The sequence below is a fragment of the Bos indicus genome, chromosome 11 (assembly GCF_029378745.1).
Source record: "Bos indicus isolate NIAB-ARS_2022 breed Sahiwal x Tharparkar chromosome 11, NIAB-ARS_B.indTharparkar_mat_pri_1.0, whole genome shotgun sequence".
Classification (NCBI taxonomy): Eukaryota; Metazoa; Chordata; class Mammalia; order Artiodactyla; family Bovidae; genus Bos; species Bos indicus.
Genome location: NC_091770.1, coordinates 27,722,728 through 27,744,871, shown reverse-complemented (window position 1 = coordinate 27,744,871; position 22,144 = coordinate 27,722,728). Strand labels below are relative to the sequence as shown.

The 22,144-nt window shown below is 36.4% G+C and overlaps 1 protein-coding gene across 3 annotated transcripts in view; it reads left to right on the top strand.

Moving 5' to 3' along the window:
- The window catches only part of SRBD1 (S1 RNA binding domain 1), a 245,303-nt gene that overhangs the window by 17,304 nt on the left and 205,855 nt on the right, over window positions 1-22,144 (top strand). For all 3 annotated transcript variants that reach the window (XM_019970090.2, XM_019970089.2, XM_070798591.1), the window contains 5 exons: window positions 4,428-4,594; window positions 8,786-8,903; window positions 9,964-10,102; window positions 14,118-14,214; window positions 15,565-15,700. In XM_019970090.2, the coding sequence (XP_019825649.2) occupies window positions 4,428-4,594; window positions 8,786-8,903; window positions 9,964-10,102; window positions 14,118-14,214; window positions 15,565-15,700 (657 nt within the window). The remainder of the gene's footprint in view (window positions 1-4,427; window positions 4,595-8,785; window positions 8,904-9,963; window positions 10,103-14,117; window positions 14,215-15,564; window positions 15,701-22,144) is intronic.

Sequence of the window (22,144 nt, the reverse complement as noted above, 5' to 3'; positions counted from 1 at the left end):
TGCTGTTGACATAGATCTATCTCTAGTAGTTGACCCTGAGTAGGAAGGAGAGGGAAGGTTTCAAAGCACAGGAAGTCTCTTGAACTATGGAAATAAGTTTTGCAAAATGAAGTCAGGGGTTAGTTATTCTATGAAACTCTGCTTCACACCCATATCTCATAATCTGTGTAAAAGAAAGAAATGAAAATAACCCTACCTATGACAGTTGTTTACAGGTAATAGAATCCTGCTTCTAATGAGCTTAAGCAGAAAAGAGGATGCAGGGGCCTTTCGAAGAATGCAAAGGACAAAGCGTGATCAAGTCTCCTAAGGCCTTGAACCAGAAATTGGAAAACTGAGGACTTGAGGAAGCCATTTTCTCAATTTTCTCTCTTTCAGAGATTTCATGATCACCCATTTTCACCCCTTCTCTGTTTGAGTTGTTGTTTTCTCTTGGCAGATCAGAAAGCAGATCAGATTTACCTACTTCTTTATGAAGGGTGGGAGATGACAGCCCCACACTTCATTTACCATTAGTTTTAGCTAGTGAGGAGGGAAAAGCGTACAGTGAGAACAGGTTCCCAGCTGCCATAGGGTGAGTGGCAGAAGAAGAGCAGCCAGGAGTAAAAGTTTCATCTGTAAATCGGTAGCAGAAATGTCCATGAGATGTTTGAATATGAAATGGAAGCAAGCTTTCAGGTCTAGAACTATTTTATGGCCTTTGACCATATTATCTGGGTAGTATGAATGTGCTTGTCTTTCCTTTCAATTCTAAGTATCTTTTCTCCTTATATTAATAGTGATTTTTGGCAGCTCAAACAAGCCTGTTCTCAGAATGTGCCACTCCGTTGCATGTGAGTTGGGAGAAGTGGTTGGCTCAGCTGCGACCTTCTCTGAGCATCCTGAGGACCACTAGTAAGCTCAGCATTTTCTAGATGGGTTTAGGAAAATTGCCTGGGGAACTTTAGGTGTGACTTACTTGTTGGGATTTTTAAAAGATTTAACCAGGTACAGTCATCCTTGTCTAATCTTGAATTACTTTTAAATCTTGTCATATATGTGGACTTCCTGTCCTATACTATTTTCCATTAGCAGGAGAGAGAATCATTTTATCTGCCAAACATGGTTGAGAATAGTGGCAGGTGTTAAAGGGAAACAGGAAGAGCAGAGTGAGAGTCAGCAGTGCCAAGTCAATCAGCAAGACAATCAGGAAGGCTTTGAACATTTGAGTGAGACTCAATGAAATGCCTGTGGTATACATATTAACTGCCACAAAATGAAATGTTTGCCCAAGTTCTTTGGGGAAGTTCTGACAGGTATCTCATTAGTAAGGAATGGTTGATGGAAATTAACTGTATAGGAATTATTGTCTTGAACATGAGGGAAATGTTATTTATATTTCCTTCATTTTAAGGACCATGGACCCTGCCCACCATGATACCTTGATCCTCTTAACTTTTTTCTTTCAAGGTTTTTTTTTTTTTTTTTTTTTCCAACTCTAAAGTTCCATAACTTTTTCAGGAGCATCACTGTCTCATCTGGGGAGGGACTTTACCTATAAACACACTTTGTATCTATTTCCTAATCAGGTTCTGGGATCACCAGACTCCTCGGGGAGAAACAGCCTACTTCATTGCTTTTCTGCAAACTGCAAATATGTGGTTGCCTTAAGAAATTAGTTTTTATTAAAGTATATTATATCATTAAGCAAATATATTGAGAATACCATAACCTTTATAAGAATTTGAAGAGATGACTAGCTACAAGGAGTTTTTGAGAAAATTAAATGTCCTGAAGTGGTGATTGCTATTATGTAGTCTATTTTGAGGGAGGTGGGAGTAGAGGAGCCATATGCAATATATTAGTAATGTTTGCTAAATCAGGGGAGAAGAGTGAGCAAAACCTACTTATTAGCCATTTTCCCCATTCTTGCAAGAGATGATGTGGAAATATGTGGGTGAGGAAGACCACGGGGTGACAGAATAGGGGAAAGAAGTGGGAAGGAGACGAATGTCTCTGAATTAACTTTCTCACAGCACTTTTACACATAAGCATGTGTCACTTGTTAGGAGGGATTTAGTAAAAACAGTTGGATTGACCCTTGCTTTTTATAATTTAGCTGGAGGTATTTATTATGGGCCTTAAAACAAACTTTCTGAAATATATATGGAGAAAATTGTACTAAAGTATACACCTCATGAGTGTTCAAAAATGTAACCGTGTAATAAGCTTCCAGATCAAGAAACAGAACGTTACCAGCAGCCTAGAATCTCTTTATACCCCTTCTCAGTCCTGTGTCCCCTTTCCTAAAACCACTCTTCTGACTTCTAACATCATACATAGTTTTTCCTTTTGCAGTCTTTAGGAAACTTATTTGTGAAGTGATGTAATAAAGTCAATAGCAGTAATAGCATTTCAGAAGGGAGTATTCAGTTGCTGGTTTGATTTTTGAAAGAATAAAAAATTCTTTCTCTCAGTGCTAGTCATTTAAGTGTTATTTAATTTAAATATAAGTTATTTTAAACTGCAGATGCTGCCTGGATTATTAAAGCAATAGTTTAGTTGTTGATACCCAGAAGTTTTCTTTTTTAACTGAGAAGATGGGAATATAGACTTTGAAGAGTAAATTCTCAGGCCACTTGGAGAGAAGGCCATTTTGTTAGGGGTTTTGGACACCATGACGGCACCATGTCTCCTCTGCAGTGGGATTCAGGAAGAGAAGTGAGACAACTTGATTAATTTGTACTTTTGCTTGAAGAATATCATCTTGCTTTGCCCACAAATCAAATTTTCAAAGAGGAGTAAATAGCTTGTGGGACTTTTGGCCATTTACTTGACTTCTTTGAGCATCAGTTTTTATACCTGTAAAATGAGAATCCGTTCAGTTCAGTTGCCCAATTGTGTCCGACTCTTGGAGACTCCACGGACTGCAGCCTGCCAGGCTTCTCTGTCTATGGAATTTTCCAGGCAAGAATACTGGAGCAGGTTGTCATTTCCTACTCCAGGGGATCTTCCTGACCCAGGGATCAAACCCATGTCTCTTGCACCTCCTGCATTGGCAGGTGGATTATTTAGTACTGTGCTACCTGGGAAGCCTGTAAGCACAGTAGAAGACAGTCTGGGTTGTGGGGAAGAAATGAAGACTAATACTTTTATGAACGCAGTTTGAGATGCCTAATAGGTTTTCAAGAGAATACATCAGGTAGCTTACTTAAATGAGTCCAGAGCTCATGCGGAAGAGAGCAAGGGCTGGAGATACGAAGCTGACTTTCTCACCAGAGAGTTGGTGTTAATTCATCAGAGTGCATAATAAGATGTAGGCCTAAAGGATTTCAGGTACACAGAGGAATGAAAGTATCCTCAATAGTCTCTGGAGTTCAGCCATTTATTTCATCTGTTGTTTTGAAATTTAGTCTGTTTTATATATTGCCTTGATTTTTTTGACAAGTTGATAATGACAGTTCTTTAATTAAGTTTTGAATTTTTCTTTAATTTTTGGCATATCTCGAGCAGTAGGATTGAAATAATAATAAAACATATGCCTTTCATGCTTTACTTTAAAAATCCACTTGGGTTTTGAGAACAGTAACTGAAATTGGATTTTATTTTTTCTGTTCTCCAGGCTGACTTCTCTGAACTTTTCTGCTTACATGTACCTTTTGCTGAGACCTATAGACTTTTTAAAAAAATAATTATTTTGAATATGTGGTAAATGGGAATCATAGAAAATGCCAAAGACACAGAAGGATCTTCCTGCCCTAGCTCTAAGTCAACCCCTTTCCCCCAAATAAGCCATGTTCCAAGTTCTTGTAATTCATTCCATATCAGATCATACAAGAGTAAGTTACATGGTATTCTTCTCCATGGGTGTATAATTTATTCACCAGTTCCCCATTGTAGACTGGTTTTTGCTAACTTCTACCAGACTAGAAAAAGTTCTTCAAAAAATATCACTGTAAATAAGTATCATTTTCCAGAAGTATGAATATGTCAGAACAAAATTCCCAGGAGTGTAATTGCTGGATCATAGAGTTTATGCATTATAAATTTTGATAAATACTGCCAATTGTTCTTCCTCCAGAGGTTATAGCATTGTACTTTCTCATTAGCAATAATTGAAAGTACCTTTTCCCATCATTTATGCCAACACAATGAGTTACCAACTTTTTAATCTTTGATGCCAATCTGAAAGGTTAAAAATACGTATCTCATTGAGCCCTGTAGAATTTGGATGATACAAAGTGGTTTTTATTGGGTTTTATTGAATTAGTGAAATGACTATTCTGTGATTATCAATATATATTCTATATTTCATGCAATTCTCTTTTTTAAAAACCACAGCAGTTAGTTTCTAAGTGACTGGAAAACATTATTTGATATTATATTTTAAACCATATATTATGTTTACTTTTCAGGGTTTTAAATCACTAAATGTGCTTAATTTGCAGGTTTTATCTGAGAGAACTGATATTGAACTTTGGGTTTGTGCCAATATTATCCGTCTCTTTAATGATGATAACACAATTCCCTTCATTATACGTTATCGAAGAGAGCTTATTAATAATCTTGATGCTGATTCCTTGAGAGAAGTTCAACAAACTCTAGAGGAGCTACGGTAAGAAACCTGGGCAGGGGTGAGCTTTGTGTAAGGGGAAAGAGGGTATGTGAGCTGATGAGTGGAAGCAGTGAGAAAGAGAGTGATAGTATATTTTAACAGTGCTGATATTTTGTTTTCTTGATTTATTGTGATCTGAATATAGTCAATCCCCTCCTAAAAGAGAAAGCCAACTTCATTTTACTTATTTAGAGGTATTCAGAGTCCCTCTGCTGGTGTGTTCATGCATAGCTTGGGCATGAATCTGCAAAAGGTGGTTTGCATTATTAATATGAGTTTGAATGTCATCTTCTCTCATAGAAGTGATTTTGCATAATGCAAAATTAGAACTACCAGCAGCAAACTCAGGAAAATACAGTTTCATCTAAATCTTCAATAGCTTTTGTAAAACTGTCCTCTTAATAACTTTAAAGTCCCTATTAAAAGGAGAGTTCTTTAAAAGTATCAAGTTTGCTAGGAAATAATGTATATTTCCCTTTTCTAGTCTTTTAAAGGATATAGTAATTTAATGGTAGTGGATTGTAACTTGTTTATGATTATAGAATGGAAAACACCCTTTAAAAATATTATTCCTGTGGACTTATTGTAAGAACTCAGAAATAAGCATACCAGAGACTATAAGTATCTAACTATATTATTCGGTAGAGTTTATTTAAACACTCTTCCCCATTCATTTATTTACTACATGTATCCTACCTGCCAGGTGCTGTGTTGTTGATACCTGTGTTCTTTAACAAGGATCTGGTTTAAATTGGATATAATCTTACCATCAAGCCAGTCTAAAAGCGCCAAGGATTATTTTTATTAATAGAACAAGCCTAATAATTTTGGAGGGACTTGCATCTCACTAACATTTCTATCCCTTTTGTGGAATTTCTTTTGGTGCCAGGAGGATTCAAATGCTAATATGTTGGAAGTTATAGTTCACTGAGAAGCAGAATCAATTAGCCAACCCAGAAATATAAATGACAGTTTAATCAAGTGGTTTCAGAGTCAGATCTTCCAGGGCTAGTCTAATATAATCAAGCTTAAAGGGCTGCAAATCGGAGATGACAGATCCTAAGAGGGCCAACCACTGCTCATCTCTAACAGATCATAGTATGCAGTCTTATCTACTCAAATTGCTGGATCTTCCCATTTTGAAAAACCAGTAATCTGAATTTTGATGTAAAAAATTTTGTAGGTCAAGCAAAATCATCTACAGGCCACGTCTAGAAGTCCAGCAGTTTACAAATTCTGAAGTAAGCTCTCTGTTTGGTTGAAGGCAAAGTAATGAAGAAAATATAAGGATTTAGGGGTGTGAATTGGGGAGAGTGTCACAAAAAAGCAGGAATAGTTAACTTAAAAAATATTAAAAGTATTCTACCAATTAGTTTTTTATTGAGTGAGGGACAGATAGGAGTTTTATGTCAAGATTACTATTATTATTATTTTCTTTTTCTCTAAAAAGCATTTCGGCTACAACAGAATTCAATTTCTAGACATCTATTAATAAAGGAATACATTAAATATTAGTAGAGGATTATTTCTGTTAGTAAGTGTGGCAATGATTAGTAGTGACTTAGAAGATCTTTTTATGTCATACAGATTTCTTTTTGGTAATTAGGTATGGTATCTGTTTTTCTTAAGCTTTTTCTATGACTAGAGCATGGTTTTCAATGTGTTAACTGCTACTCATCAATGAGTAATGAAACTAATTTAGTGGGTCATTACCACTTTAACAAAAATGAAATAGAGAATAGGAAATATGAGTGCAGTTTCTGTAATAAAGGTAAATATTGTTTGATGAAACTATCATGTGTTTATATAACTTTATTATTAGGTTGGTGCAAATGTAACTGTGGTTTTTGCATTGTTGAAATTTGCTGTTTGATATTGAAATACATTCTTAATAAATGTGGTTATGGTTATACACCTTTTTTTAAAATTTATTTTATTTTATTTTTTTATTTTATTTTTAAACTTTACGATATTGTATTGGTTTTGCCAAATATCGAAATGAATCCGCCACAGGTATACATGTGTTCCCCATCCTGAACCCTCCTCCCTCCTCCCTCCCCATACCATCCCTCTGGGTCGCCTCAGTGCACCAGCCCCAAGCATCCAGTATCGTGCATCGAACCTGGACTGGCGACTCGTGTCATATATGATATTATACGTATTTCAATGCCATTCTCCCAAATCATCCCATCCTCTCCCTCTCCCACAGAGTCCAAAAGACTGTTCTATACATCTTTTTAATATGCATTTCTCACTTTATGTTTTTTTGCTGATGACCTATTACTTACTGTTTATTTTATATTTATTTTGGACTATGGAAAAGATGGTAGAAAAAAGCAAACTTGAGCGACTTTCTTATTTGAGTTCAAAATGGGTCATAAAGCAGTGGAGATAACTTGCAACATCAGAATGCATTTGGCCCAGTAACTGCTAACGAACGTGTACACACGCATTGGTAGGTCAAGAACTTTCACAAAGGAGATGAGAGCTTTGAAGCTGAGATGTGTGGTGACCAGCATTGGAAGTTGACGATGACCAATTGAGAGGACCAACAAAGCTGATCCTCTTAAAACTACGTGAGAAAATTGCCGAGGAACTCAGTGTCGACCATTCTATGGTCTTTTGGCATTTGAAGCAAATTGGAAAGGTGAAAACGCTTGATAACGTGGGTACCTCATGAGCTGACCAAAAATTTAAAAAAATCATTGTTTTGAAGTGTTGTCTTGTCTTCTTCTCTTATTGTGCACAACAGTGACCCATTTCTTGATCAGATTGTGACGTGTGACGAGAAGTGGATTTTATATGGCAACCAGTGACGACCAGCTCAGTGGTTGAACTGAGAAGAAACTCTAAAGCACTTCCCAAAGCCAGACTTGCACCAAAAAAAGGTCATGGTCACTGTCTGGTGGTGTTTCATCCTCTCCAGTTTTCTGAATCCCGGTGAAACCATTATATCTGCAAAGTATGCTCAGCAAATTGGTGAGATGCACCAAAAACTGCAATACCTGAAGCTGGCTTTGGTCAACAGAAAGGACCCCATTCTTCTCTGCAGCAACAACCGACTGCACGTTGCACAAGCAACACTTGAAAAGTTGAATGAATTGGCTATGCAGTTTTGCCTCATTTAGCATACTCACCTAACCTCTCACGAACCGACTACCACTTCTTTAAGCATCTCGACAACTTTTGCAGGGAAAATGCTTCCACAACCAGCAGGAGACAGAAAATGCTTTTTGAGTTTGTCAAATCCCAAAGCACAGATTTTTATGCTGCACAAAAGAGCAAGCTTATTTCTCATTGTTAAAAATGTGTTGATTATAATGGTTCCTATTTTGATTAATAAAGATGTGTTTGAGCCTAGTTATAATGATTTAAAATTCGTGGTTGAAAACCCCAGTTACTTTTGCACAAACCTAATGAATATGAAATTATATGTGTATATATTGGGTTGCAGGGTAAAATATATTTCTTACTGAGAGTCCCTGTTAAAAAAGTGAATTAAAAAATGACTGTGGTTATGGACAGTAAACTTCGTCTGAAGATGCCTCACCTCTCCCTTATATGCAAGTTAGTGGCTCCTTGGCCTTTTGTCAAAGTGATCCTGGTAGACTTCAGTCTCTGAAAGCAGTTTTGGGTTATCAGGAATGTAAAAGACACAGAGAGGTGTGATCGAAGGACTGCATATTTCTTCCTGTTTAACTTAGAATCTGCTGCCTTTGGGTTTTTTTTTTTTTTTTCATAAGTAGATTTAGTTTTCTTTTCCATCAATCATTTTTACTAATTAATATTATCATCTCTCTAACTTTCTGCCTGTTATTTTATCAGTACTATTATTAGACAGAGATTATAAATAATAACAGGTAATAAAATAGGATGAGAGGTTTTAATAATAATATATTCTAAAATATCAAGATTTTGAAAACCAAGGAGAGACTAAAATACTATTTCAGCTTGAAGGAGATTGTAGACACATAGCAATTACATAAAACTCATTCTTAGCTGAATTCAGTATCAAAGACATTATAGGAACAATTGGTGAAACTTAAATGAGATCTGAGTGTTAGAATATAATATATCAATATAATATCAAACCCAGGTCTCCAGCATTGTGGGCAGATTTTTTACCAGCTGAGCCAAAAGGAAGCCCATAATATTGATATTATTATATATTACAAAAATTTTTATTTTCAGGGCTGTTGCAAAGAAGGCTCATAGTACAATCCAAAAAATTAAAAAGGAGGGGAAGATGTCTGAGTGCCTGTTAAAAGCTTTGCTGAACTGTAAGACTTTTGAAGAACTAGAACATGTGGTAAGGAACCCTTTTTATTTAATGTAATACCTACCTGAATATATTATAATTTGTGTCTTTTTATAGTTAAAAAAATAGCTAGAAATAAAAAGCCACAGAGTCATCAGCCACCATCGTTATTTAATTCAACAAAATATTCTTTATTCAGTAAACATCTTTTAAGCCTTTTTGTGTGTGTGCTAGGCACTTGGATTTACAAAGATGACTAATATATAATCCTTGTCTTCAAGGAATTCCCAGTCGAGTAAGGAAAAAGTAGGTAACAGAAGTGAGAAGCTTGAGGGAGAGTGCTAAGCTGGAGACACAGATGTGAATGTCTTCAGCATGTAGTTGGTATTTGGAGCCATGAAAATGGAAGATTTCACTCAAGGAAAGATCATAGGGTAAGCAGGTCAGGGTAGACCATTGAGAAAAACTAACTTTTGAAGCATGGATATAGGAAGGAATAGCCTAAGAAGGAAACGTGGAAAGAATAGTGAGGGAAGTATGAAGAGAATCAGGAGATAAGGTACCCATAGGATTGAGGCAGAGAGTCATAGAAGGAGGTAATGATCAGTGGTCTTAAGTAATTAAATATAGCAGGGAGTTTTGGCAAGATAAGGACTAAAAAATGTTTATTTGGTAATTAGGGGATCATTATGGCTCTTTGTGATACCACTTTCAGCAAGGTGTATGGAAAGAGAAGCCAGGTGGAGGTGGGTTGAGTAGTGAACATGTACTCAGAAGTAGAAGCATTGTGTGTGGACATGTTTTAGAGGAGCTTGCTTGAGTTGAGAACTTGTAGTCCTTGCAGCCCAAGCACTGAGTTTGTAAAGGGAATGAATCCAAGCAAATAGCTAACTGTAAGCATGTAGGAAAGTATAAAGCATTTGATAAGGAATAACTGTTTTTATACATCTTGTATTCTTTGTTAGTATTAATTCCTCTCTGAAGGAAGAAGAAAGAGTTGAAAAGAGGATGTCTTTAGCATTCTTGCATGTCCTCTCATTTTGTGTCCTAATTTTAACTTTTGCTTTTTAAAATTTATTGATTTGTTATGCTTTCTGACTTTTTACCCTAGTCAGCGCCATATAAAACTGGGAGCAAAGGCACCAAAGCCCAGAGAGCAAAGCAGTTGGGATTAGAAGGAGCAGCCAGGACACTGCTGGAGAACCCAGGGGAGCTGAGTCTTCTCTCTTATATTAAACCCAATGTGAAAGGTACTTAATTGTTTAAAGAGGTCGCTCCTGTTTCTTTTCTAATTTAAAAACTTAGGTTAAAAAATTGTTTCATTAAGTAATACAATAGAATAGTATAGCATATAAAGGGCAAATTATTCTAATAAAACAAATCCCAGTATATCTCTTTCTTAGCCATTTAGCTTTCCTTTTTTGATAAAGTGCCTGTTCTTGTCTTTTGCTCATTTTTCTGTTGTGTTGTTTCTCTTTTTTCTTATTAATTTGTGAGTATTTTTTAGATATTCTCTCTTGGAGTTATATGTGTTACAGATCTTTCCTCCCAACTTGTAACTTCTCTTTTCACTTTGTTTATGGTATCTTTTGGTAAATAGAGTCTTAGTTTTATCATAGTTGATTTATTTATCTTTTCAATTTTATTAATCTTTTCTTTTAAGATAATTGCTTTTTTTTCTTTTTAAAGAATTCCCTTTGCATCCAAGATTATGCAGATATTCCTATATTCTTTTAAAACCTTTATCCCATTTCTAAAAACTTATAAAGATTTTACAATTAAAAAGTCATATCTTCTCTTTAGAAAGAATTTCAACAATTCAGACAGACATGAATTGTAAAAGAAAGTCCTACTCCCACACTTCTGCTCTCCATGAGTAAAATGCTTGTCTTTTTCTGAAGTGTATCTTCTTATCTCAGTGTGTGTACATGTACAGGAAAGGATGAAAGAGGAAAGGGGTAAAGGAGAGAGATTTCTAAGAAAAACCCAAGGAAAGTGACAAATGATACATGTCAAGGTGTATTGGTTTTATTGTCAAAATGAGCCTTGAAGTGAGAGCTTTTTAAGTAAGAGTGGGGGCTTTTTTCAGGGAGTGCTCTGACAGGATTGAATGGGGAGATTGATTCTCTAGGGATCACTGCTCTCATTCTAGTTCTTTTTGACCTTCTGTTCTTTAGGCTGGGAGATTGTCTGTAGGGGGCAGTCTCTGATAACAAAATCTGCAGGATGTACTAAACTGTAGAGAAGCAGCGTACTGAAACCTGTGTTTTTTAAAAAAATAATCTGGCAAATACAGATTTGCAGTTGGAAAAATTGAGTATGTGTGTCTGTGAAAATATGAATATCTGCTCATACCCAAGTACACCCACCTTAATATCTATATTGAAAAGGGCAGTAATGATAAAAAAAAGCAAATTTGTATTATTTGAATTTAGAAATGGGTTGAAATGAGTAAAATTCAAGTTTAATTTTTTAATGTGTATTTTCTGTTATATTTTCAAATGGTTGCAACTTTAATATTTTAATGTTAGCTGCAACTATTTAACCAAGCATTGAGGTTAGCCACAGTGGAAACTATCTGAGCCCAGTGTTGGTATGTTTTATTACAAATGTTGGAGCTTTCAAAATGTTAGATGCACAATGATTTATGGTTTGTTTTATTTTTAACTTCTGGTCTGTTTCCTTTCCTTCTACTCTTCACCTCCTCTGGTACAAAGTTTTCCTTAGTTCACACACATACTGAATTCCTATTCAGTATGTTTGATAACCTTATATCTTTTAATTGGCCTGTGGGGTGATGCTCATGCACTATCTGATGATGAGCACTTGGTAATACTTCTGATAATGGGGTAGGTTGGGCCCAGCACAGTTACACATCCCAGAACCCATCTAGCACACATACCAGAACTTCTCTGTTTGCTTTTCTCCCTTTTTCTTTTACTCTAATCACAAACATAGTATTGTAATCAATTCTAAACAACTTTGAATTGCTTTTCAAAGTTTGCTTGGAATGTTTTTCCCTTCTGTTTCTTCCTTCTTTATGCCACATACATCCTCATGGTCACTCTCTGTTCCTTACTGTTTTTCTAAATAAGTATTTTCTTTATTCCCATCATTCCTCAAAGAAGTATTTCAGAAACCAGATATTTCAGTGTCGCCACCCCCTCAACATAGGAGGCACTTTTAATTACCACAGACCAACAAGAATTGGTCCAAATCAGAAAGATAGCCTGTGCTACAAATGGACTACATCCTAGAAGATCCAGAATATCCCTGTACAAGGAGGAGTAGCTAATTGCCCCTTTGTAAGTAAGATGAGGTGGTGTTAGTGCAGATAAGCTGAGGAGAAGTGTTCAGTTTTTTAATTGTGGAGGTTTGAAGAGCATGTGGCTGTAAAGCTTTCACTGCAAGGCAAGGGATATGATTTTCTGGTTCTCTGGACATTATTTTCTCCTGATTTTACTGAGGTGCTAAACTTTTTGAACTCTTGTTATCCTTGGCTGTATTAAGCCCCAATGAACAATTCTCTCTGATGAGACAAGGTGCTTTTTCAAAACACACAAGACTCTCTTCCAATTCTCTCTCCCTAGTTGGACTGAGATGGGGGGTTTGTAATTTGGATGAGCTTTTGGAATGGCTGAATGTTTCTACCTGTTGTTAAGCACTCTGGCTCTGAGGTGGTTCAATACACCTCCCTACCAATGGTTTCTTTAAGCTTTAATGAGTATCAGAATCATCTGGGCTGCTCTGTAAAACAATAAAATGCCACAGTCTAGAATCTATATTTTTAGCAAGTATGTAGTATAATTTTATTTTAGGGTCCTTAGACTATACAATCCATTGTTCTAGAGCTTTTGAATAATTTTAATTACATACGGTTCGTTAAATTCTTAAGGTTTTCAAATTGTATCTCCCTCAATAATGTGAACTTTTCAAAAACTCTTTGTTTTAATCGCCAAATCTGTAATTTCCTCTTTCTGTTCTCTCTCATTAATTGATCTCATTGTAGGTTCCCCTTTTACTACTGACTTCTCACCCTGGTACTCTCCTTAAACTTTGAGTGATGATACTCTGAGGTACTTTTGGACCCCAGGAATGAGTGCATAGTGAGTCGTTTTGTAGGATAAAGACTGGTCTAGCGAGAAAGCTAACACAGAGCAGACATCTATTGACTGCTTACTATGTGCCATAGCTGTTCAAAGTTCTTATATATATAGCCTTTCCTATCAAAGATTGTTCCTGAAAATTGCCTCATAGGGAAATTCTCTTAAAATGTAAACAGGATACCTATTTCAGTTACCAAATTTCCTTGAAATAAATGCAATTACATCATTAGTTAAGATCAGTTATCATAATGCAACCCAACAAGTTATTTCCTCTTTATTAATTATTCTGTAAGTCTGTCCTGCTCTCTTTGTCTTTTTTACCTGTTATTCATTAAATCTGTGCTCTTAGAAAAACATGATACTCGTGCTTGTGTAATTGAAGCTTTAATGCAAGAAAAAGCTTTAATGGAAATAGAACAATAAAGACAAAAGAAATGAAGGAATGCATTGCAAATGATTTCTTGGTATATAAGCTGATATTGCAGGGACCATAATATACAAGACACACTGCTGTAAATTAGCAAACTGAAAGCACTTGGAGAGAACTTAACATACCATTAGTAGACAGTTCAGCTGTAAGATGAACAGCCACATAATGACTCTTGTTTTGTGCTTATTTGAGATTTGAGACCTATTTCAATAGGTATTGAAAATGTGAATAAATGCCTTATAAACAAAATTGGGATATTAATAAAATTCCTTGTAAAGGAGAATTTTTATAACTGAAATGAAGTAGTATACCTTGGGGTATGACTATTAATATGTATTTCCTATAACCACACTTAATATTTGTAAATAGTTCATGAAGTACATACTATTATTACCGTTTTTATAGGAGTCTGAGGCACAGAGACGACAAGTGACTTGCCCAGCACACATTTGGTAGATGGTAGAGCCAGGATTAGACCAGGCAGCTGGCTCCAGACTTGCATTTTTTTACCACTAGGTTATATGGTATGTTAAGGCCCTGTATTACGGTTTCTGGAGGCTTGTTTTCAATGCTGAGGGAAGCTTGTCACTGCTATGATACGTTTCTGTCTTAAATTTGTCGGTTTAAGGTTTTATTTTGACTGGAAAAAATTTATTGTGATTTAATTATAGATTTAAAAACCAATCTCTAGTTCTTGCTTTTGTTTTCCTTCTTACCCTTCTCCTAAAGGGCTTTCCGCACTCCAGGATATTGAAACAGGAGTGCAGCATATTTTAGCAGACATGATTGCTAAAGACAAAGACACACTTGACTTCATTCGGAAATTGTGAGTAACTCTTGGAGAGTTTTCTGCTCTGTGGACACATGCTGTTAAGGGTTGCACAGTTAGTGCTAATTCCAGTGCTCATTAAAACTTTACTTTCAGACTTAAAAATTTTTTTAAATTTTTTTAGTAGCAGAATTCTTTGTTCAAACAACAGAACCCGAGTACATGAAACAGATAAAAGTAAAGTTGTTTTGATTGAATTCTGGGCATGGATCCTGGAACTCTGCCTGTTCATCCTCCTTATTCTGAAGCACCTCAGCAGAGGCCTCTGAGGAACATGGTTTAAAAACCACTGCATAATGCAGTATATGCTAGAGAGCAATTCATAACTATTTAGAGTGGGTTGCATTGCTTTTTCAGCAAATAGTGATGTATGTACTTAATTTTATAATATGTCATTTCTAGTATTTACCAGTGGTTGGATTACCTTGGAAATGTGTAATATCAGGTATGGATAAATGTGATGACCTCAAAATGAATTTTAGGTGATGGAGAGAGCAGCTTATCCATAGTGTCACACCATTTATAAGAAAGTAAAACCTTTTGACCTGGACAGTACTTGGGTTTATGGATCTTATGCCTCCAAAAAAAAAGACATTATTTAAAAACCCCATTTTTAGGTACTCTGTCTTTCCTTTTCTTCTGTATATCGAAAGACAGTTTTTTTGTTTTTGTTTTTGTTTTTTTGCAGAGGTCTGTTCTTCCTCTCTCTTAACATCTCTAGCTGTGTGAGCTGTGCAGAGGAGAGCAAAGGTGGAGATGAACCAGTTGACTACTGTTGCTTATCAGGGTTTTTGTTGATATAAGGGAGAAAAATTTTCTGTTTCCTCAGTAGCCCTCATAGAAATGAGTTGAAGTAGAAGAATTAATTGCCCAGGTTTTTAAGTGTGTTTTTATAAGTAATCATACTGCTGAAATTTGGTTCAATTTCTAAATTGTCATTGGAAGCTGTCCTGACATATTATCGTTTCCCCTCTTTTTAGCTTTAAATTGGTTCTGACTCCCTAACTCAGCGGTTAGGAAAGGATGATATCTAGGCCAGAATTATTGGTCTCTTGGGTAACTGCAGGTAGTATCTCAACTCATTTAGATGTTTTATAGGAGGCCTGGGTTGATATATAAATAGATTTGTGCTATGCTAGGTATGCTAGACCTATGCTAGCGTGAATAAGTGAGGAGTCCTTTTTTCATGGGTCAATATCATTTTTATAGTTGAGCATCATATATAAAAAAATCTTATTTGCTAATTCTTGTTTACTTTTTTGCTAATCTTATTTCTGTATAATGTGTTTCTTTACTGAAATACATGTTAATAACTACTTGTGGTTGAATACTTGTGTATCTGAACAGGTGCCAAGATAGATATATTCATATCCAGTCATCTTTGGCAAAAGTGTCCTCAAAAAAAGTAAATGAAAAAGATATTGATAAGTTTCAGCTCTATCAAAACTTCTCATGCAATATAAGAAACATCCAACATCATCAGGTAAATAAGGAAACTGCTTATTCATGTGGGTAGTAGTAATAATGATAATTCTTCAGATTTGTTTATTACTTTTTTTTACTAAGGAATTAAAGAATTTTCAATCAGCTATTTTTTCCTTCATATAAATTTTTATAATTTTCTTATATCCTCTGCATTTCACAAATGGGAATCTCAAGACCCACAGAAGTTAGTAAATGATACTGAGAATTATTAGCAGAGCTAAAAATATAACACTAGGTATCTTGGCTCTCTGGCAGATGATCTTTCTTATTAGACTTTCCTTCCCAGAAAAAGATTTGATCTGGATGTGAGCTCAATTCTGGATCCTTTCCATTTGAAATACAAATTAGAGATACCTGATTTAGAATAAAGTATGAGAAATCTCACCTAGTTATATAAATTATAGTCATTATATGTGTCTTTTAATCTCATTTTTCATTTTACTAATTCTTATCCTAATTGTAGTTATAGGTTATATGTGGAATGTTGCTTAAACTTGTAGAAAAAAATTTTTTTATTACAAACCAATAATACAATAACACTAACTTTTATATTTACCTGTGTAGCTATCTTTACCAGTGTTCTTTACTTCTTTGTATGCTTTTGAGTTACTGTCTAGATTTTATTTCAGCCTGGAGGACTTCCTGTTATGTTTCATGTAGGTTGGGTCAACCCCCTCAGATTTTGTTTTTCTGGAAAAATCTTAATTTCTCCTTATTTTTAGAATTGATTTTTAGTTGTGACAAAATACATATAACAAGCTTTACTATCTTAACTGTTTTTAAGGGTACAGTTTAGTAATGTTAAGTATATTGACATTATTGTGCAACCAATCTCCAGGTTTTTTTTTTTTTTTTTTTTTATCTTGCAAAACAGCTTTTGTGAATGTAGAATTCTTGGTTGACAGTTTTTTCTTTCAGCACTTTGAATATGTCATTCCATTATCTTTTGACATACATGGTTTTGATGAGAAATCAGCTGTTAATCTTACTGAGCCTTCACATATGATGAATTACTTTTCTTGCTTCATTCAAGATTCTCTTTAGCTTTTGACAATTTGATTATAATTTGTCTTGCTGTGGATCTCCAAGTTTATTCTTCTTGAAGTTTGTTGTGATTCTTGGTTGTGTATATAGATGTTTTTCATCAAAATTGGGAAAATTATGGCCATTATTTTTTCAAATATTCTTTGAGCCCTTTTCTCTCCTGAGTTTTCCTGTTAAATGTATGTTGGCATGCTTTAGAGTATCCCACGAGTCTCTTAGGCTCTGTTCATTTCTTTTCTTTCTTCTCAGAGTGTAATCTCAGTTGACATATCTTCCAAGTTGATTCTTCTTGTTCAAATAGATGATTAAAACCCTTAAGTAAAATTTTCATTTCAGTCATTGTACTTCTTTGCTCAGGAATTTCTCTGGTTCTTTTTTATGATTCCCAATTCTATTGATACTCTGTATTTGTTGGGACAGCATTCTCATGGTTTCTTTTAGGTCTCTGTCTAAGATTTCCTTTAACTGAGCATGTTTATAACAGTTTCAGTTCAGTTCAGTTCAGTTCACTTGCTCAGTCGTGTCCAACCCCATGGACTGCAGCACTCCAGACCTCCCTCTCTATCACCAACTCCCGGAATTTACCCAAACTCATGTCCATCAAGTCAGTGATGCCATCCAACCATCTCATCCTCTGTCGTCCCCTTCTCCTCCTGTCTTCAATCTTTCCCAGCATCAGGGTGTTTTCAAATTAGTCAGTACTTCGCATCAGGTGGCCAAAGTATTGGAGTTTCAGCTTCAGCATCAGTCCCTCCAGTGAACACTCAGGACTGATCTTCTTTAGGATGGACTGATTGGATCTCCTTGCAGTCCAAGGGACTCTCAAGAGTCTTCTCCAACACCACAGTTCAGAAGCATTAATTCTTCGGTGCTCAGCTTTCTTTATAGTCCAACTCTCACATCCATACATGATTACTGGAAAAACCATAGCTTTGACTAGACAATTTAAAGTGTGTCTATTAATGCCAATGTCTGAGCTTCCTCAGAGACAGTTTTCTATTAGTTTCTTTTTTCCTGTGAACGTTTGCCTGCCTTGTAATTTGTTGTTAAAACTTGGCAGTTTTAATAAGTTGTCAACACTGAAAATCAGGTTCTCCTCCTCCCCAGCATTTGTTTTTATTGCTGTTATTGTTTTGTGGTTTGTTTAGGGACTTCTAAATTGTTTCTGTAGTCTGTATTCTCTATCATGAATACACAGAAGTCTATGGTCCATTAGCTTAGTTGACATCTGGTTACTTGACAGAGATTTACTTAACCCTGGAGCCAAAACAAATAACTCTCTCCCCATCCTGCGTATTTGCTCTCATTGGGACATTCATCAATGTTTAGTGAGTGTGTTTACAGCTCTACCTTAGCCTTCACTTCCTCTTTACATGGAACTCAAAGGTCAGACAGAAGTGAAAGGTTAAGGTCTTCTCAGAGCAAGTGTCTTGTCTAGTCCTGAGTACTAGACAAGACACATGACCTCTAAGATTCCCTAAAATATGCAGAAATTTAAAAATGCCTCTTTCCCTCAAGTGTCTCATTTACTGGCTTCTTCCTTTCCCAGTTTTCTGGTCTATCTGATGTTGCTCTAATTATAATTCCTTATCCCCAAGTGTCCCTTTACCTTTGAGACTGCAGCTAACACATTGCCTTTAAATACTTTGGACAGGTACCACCTAGGAAATGACATATGCCCTGGGGAAGCTCTGTGACAGGCAAAACAAGGGCAAGTCCTTGAGCCAAACCCTCAGGAAGCATGAAACAGACCGAACCACATAATCACAAGTCTTTAAGAATAAGGTCCATATTGCTCCCTCTAGTACTAGCAACCTGCACCAGAAAAGTAGGCTCTTATCAGTACCACCACTGTTGAACTGGAGAGTGGAGGATGGTAAGTGGGTACGTTAAAAGTGCTGTTTTACAAAAATTCTGCAGCTTCTTTCTTCTTTTAGTGTTCCTCTGTTATAAGTTTTCTTCTTTTTGTGTTCCTCTGGTTGTTGTAAGTTTTTGATTGGATTTCAGAGTTATGAAAAAATTGAATCTGACCGTTTTATGCCAGCTTGTTACTTCTGTAAAGGTTTGGATTTTAGAATTTCCTCCTCGGCCACTTTGGTGATACCATATTTAACAGCATGTATTCCCCTGTTCTGTTCTAAAACCAGCATGTGACTTTAGCCTTATAAAGTGTTATCTTGTTTAATATTATTTAGTTTGAAGTCTACTTTGACATCAGGATTGCAACTTGTATTTTCTTAATGAAAATTGATTCCACCCTTGTTTTAATCTTAACTTTTCAATTATATGAAATGCTTGCTCTTGGTTCTTTTGCTAAAAATTTATAGTCTTCCTTTAGCTGATTGAAGCTGATTCTCTAGTCTAGTATGGAGTTGGCAAAACTTTTCTGTAAATGACCAGAGAGAAAATACTTTAAACTTGGTAGGCTGGATGGCTCTTCCTGCAAATTCGCAACTGCCACTGTAGCAGGAAAGCAGTCATAGATAGTATGTAAGGGAATGAGCACAGTTGTGTTTTTAAAAAAATTCTGTTTGTGAAAACAGATGTTGGATTGGATTTGGTCCATGGGCCATAGTTTGCTGGCCTCTGCTCTTATATTAATGTTTTCTCAAGAAGATTTTATGTGTATAGTACAGGCATGCCTTATTCCATAGTGCTTTGCTTTATTATGCTTTGCAAATACTGCCTAGTTTACAGATTGAAGGTTTGTGACAACTGTGTGTCATACAAGTCTGTTGGCACCAGTTTCCAACACTTGCTGACTTTATGTCTCTTTTGTCACATTTTCATAATTCTCACAATATTTCAAAGTTTTAAGTGTTTGTTATAGTGATCTGTGATCAGTGATCTTAGATGTTACTATTGTAATTGTTTTGGGGTGCCACAACCACACCTGTATAAGACAGCAAACTGAATTGATAAGTACTGTGTGTGTTCTGACTGCTCCACCAATCAGCTGTTCTCCTTTCTGTCTCTTCCTTGGATCTCACTATTTCCTGAGATACAATAATATTGACATTAGGCCATTTAATTATCCTACAGTGGCCCCTAAGTGTTCAAATGAAAGGAGGAGTTGCACATCTCTCACTTTAAATCAAAAACTAGAAATGATTAAGTTTAGTGAGAAAAATAAGCCAAAAGCTGAGATAGGCTACTGTCTAGCCTCTTGTGCCAAATAGGCAGCCAAGTTGTCAATGCAAAGGATACATTCTTGAAGGAAACTGAAAGTGCTACTCTAAGGAACAAAGAATGATAAGAAAAAAAAGCAGCCTTTTGATGATATCGAGAAATGTTCAGTGGTCTAGGTAGAAGATCAAAGCAGCAGTAACACTTCCTTATGCTATGCTATGCTAAGTCACTTCAGTTGTGTCCGACTCTGTGTGACCCCATAGACGGCAGCCCACCAGGCTCCCCTGTCCCTGGGATTCTCCAGTCAAGAACACTGGAGTGGGTTGCCATTTCCTTCTCCAATGCATGAAAGTGAAAAGTGAAAACGAAGTTGCTCAGTCGTGTCCGACTCTTAGCGACCCCATGGACTGTAGCCTACCAGGCTCCTCCATCCATGGGATTTTCCAGGCAAAAGTACTGGAGTGGGGTGCCATTGCACGGGCCAAGCTATCTTTAATTCTGTGAAGGCTGAAAGTTGAGGAGGCTGCAGAAGAAAAGTTTGAAACTAGCAGAGGTTGGTTCATGAGGTTTAAGGAAAGAAGCAATCTTCATAACTTAAAAGTGCAAGCTGGGGACTTCCCTGGTGGTGCAGTGGTTAGGACTCCATGCTTCCACTGCAGGGGGCACGGATTGAGTCCCTGGTTGGTGAAATAAGACCTTTTGTGCTATTCAGCTCAACCAAAAAAAGGAAAAAAAGGTGAAACAGCACATGCTAATGTAGAAGCTGCAACAAGTTATCCAGAAAATCTAACAAGATAATTAATGAAGGTAGCTACAATAAGCAACAGATTTTCATTATAGACAAAAAACAGCCTTATACTTGAGGAAGATGCCATCTAGGACTTTCATAGCTAGAGAGGAAAAAATGCCTGGCTTCAAAGCTTCAAAGGATACAGTCTCTCTTGTTAGGGACTAATGCAGCTGGTGACTTGAAATTGAAGCCAATGCTCATTTACCAATGCTCTATAAATGGAACAACAAAGAAAGCCAGGATAACAGCACATCTGTTTACAACATGGTTTGCTGAATACTTTAAGCCTACAGTTGAGTTCTACTGCTCAGGAATAAAGATGCCTTTCAAAATATTATTGCTCATTCACAATGCACCTGGTCACTCAAGAGTTCTGATGGAGATGTACAATGAGATTAATGTTGTTTTCATGCCTAACACAGCATCCACTCTGCAAGGAGTAATTTTGACTATCAAGTCTTATTATTTATGAAATGCATTTCAGAAGACTATAGGTGCTATAGAAAATCCTCTGATGGATTTGGGCAAAGTAAATTGAAAACCTCTAGAAAAGATTAAAAAATGAAGATCATGGCATCTGGTCCCATCACTTCATGGCAAATAGATGGGAAAACAATGGAAACAGTGACAGACTTCATTTTGGGGGGCTCCAAAATCACTGCAGACAGTAACTGGAGCCATGAAATTAGAAGACGCTTGGTCCTTGCAAGAAAAGCTATGACAAACCTAGATAGCATATTAAAAAGCAGAGACATCACTTTGCTGACAAAGGTCCATCTAATCAAAGCTGTGGTTTTTCCAGTAGTTGTGTATGGATGTAAGAGTTGGACCACAAAGAAGGCTGAGCACTGAAGAATTGATGCTTTCTTATTGTGGTGTTGGAGAAGACTCTTGAGAATCCCTTGGACTGCAAGGAGATCAAAACAGTCAACCCTAAGGAAATCAGCCCTGAATATTCATTGCAAGGACTGATGCTGAAGCTGAAGCGCCAGTAGTACTTTGGCCACCTGATGTGAAGAGCTGGAAAAGACCCTGATGCTGGGAAAGATAGAAGGCAGGAGGAGAAGGGGACAACAAACAGAGGACGAGATGGTTGGATGGCATCACTGACTCGATGGACATGAGTTTGAGCAAGATCCAGGAGATGGTGAAGGACAGGGAAGCCTGGAGTGCCGCAGTCCATGGGGTCTCAAAGAGTTGGACACAACTGAGGGACTGAACAACAAGAAAGGATTCACCATTCTAGATGCCATTAAGACTATTTGTGATTCGTGGGAAGAGATATGGTATCAATGTTAATAGGAATTTGGAAGAAGTTGATTTCAGTCTTTATGGGTGACTTTTAAGGGTTCAAGACTTCAGTGAAGGAAATAACTGAAGCTATGATAGAAATAGCAAGAAAGCTAGAATTAGAAGTAGAGCCTAAAGATGTGAAAGAATTATCATCTTGTGACTTAACTAATGGACGAGGAGTTACTT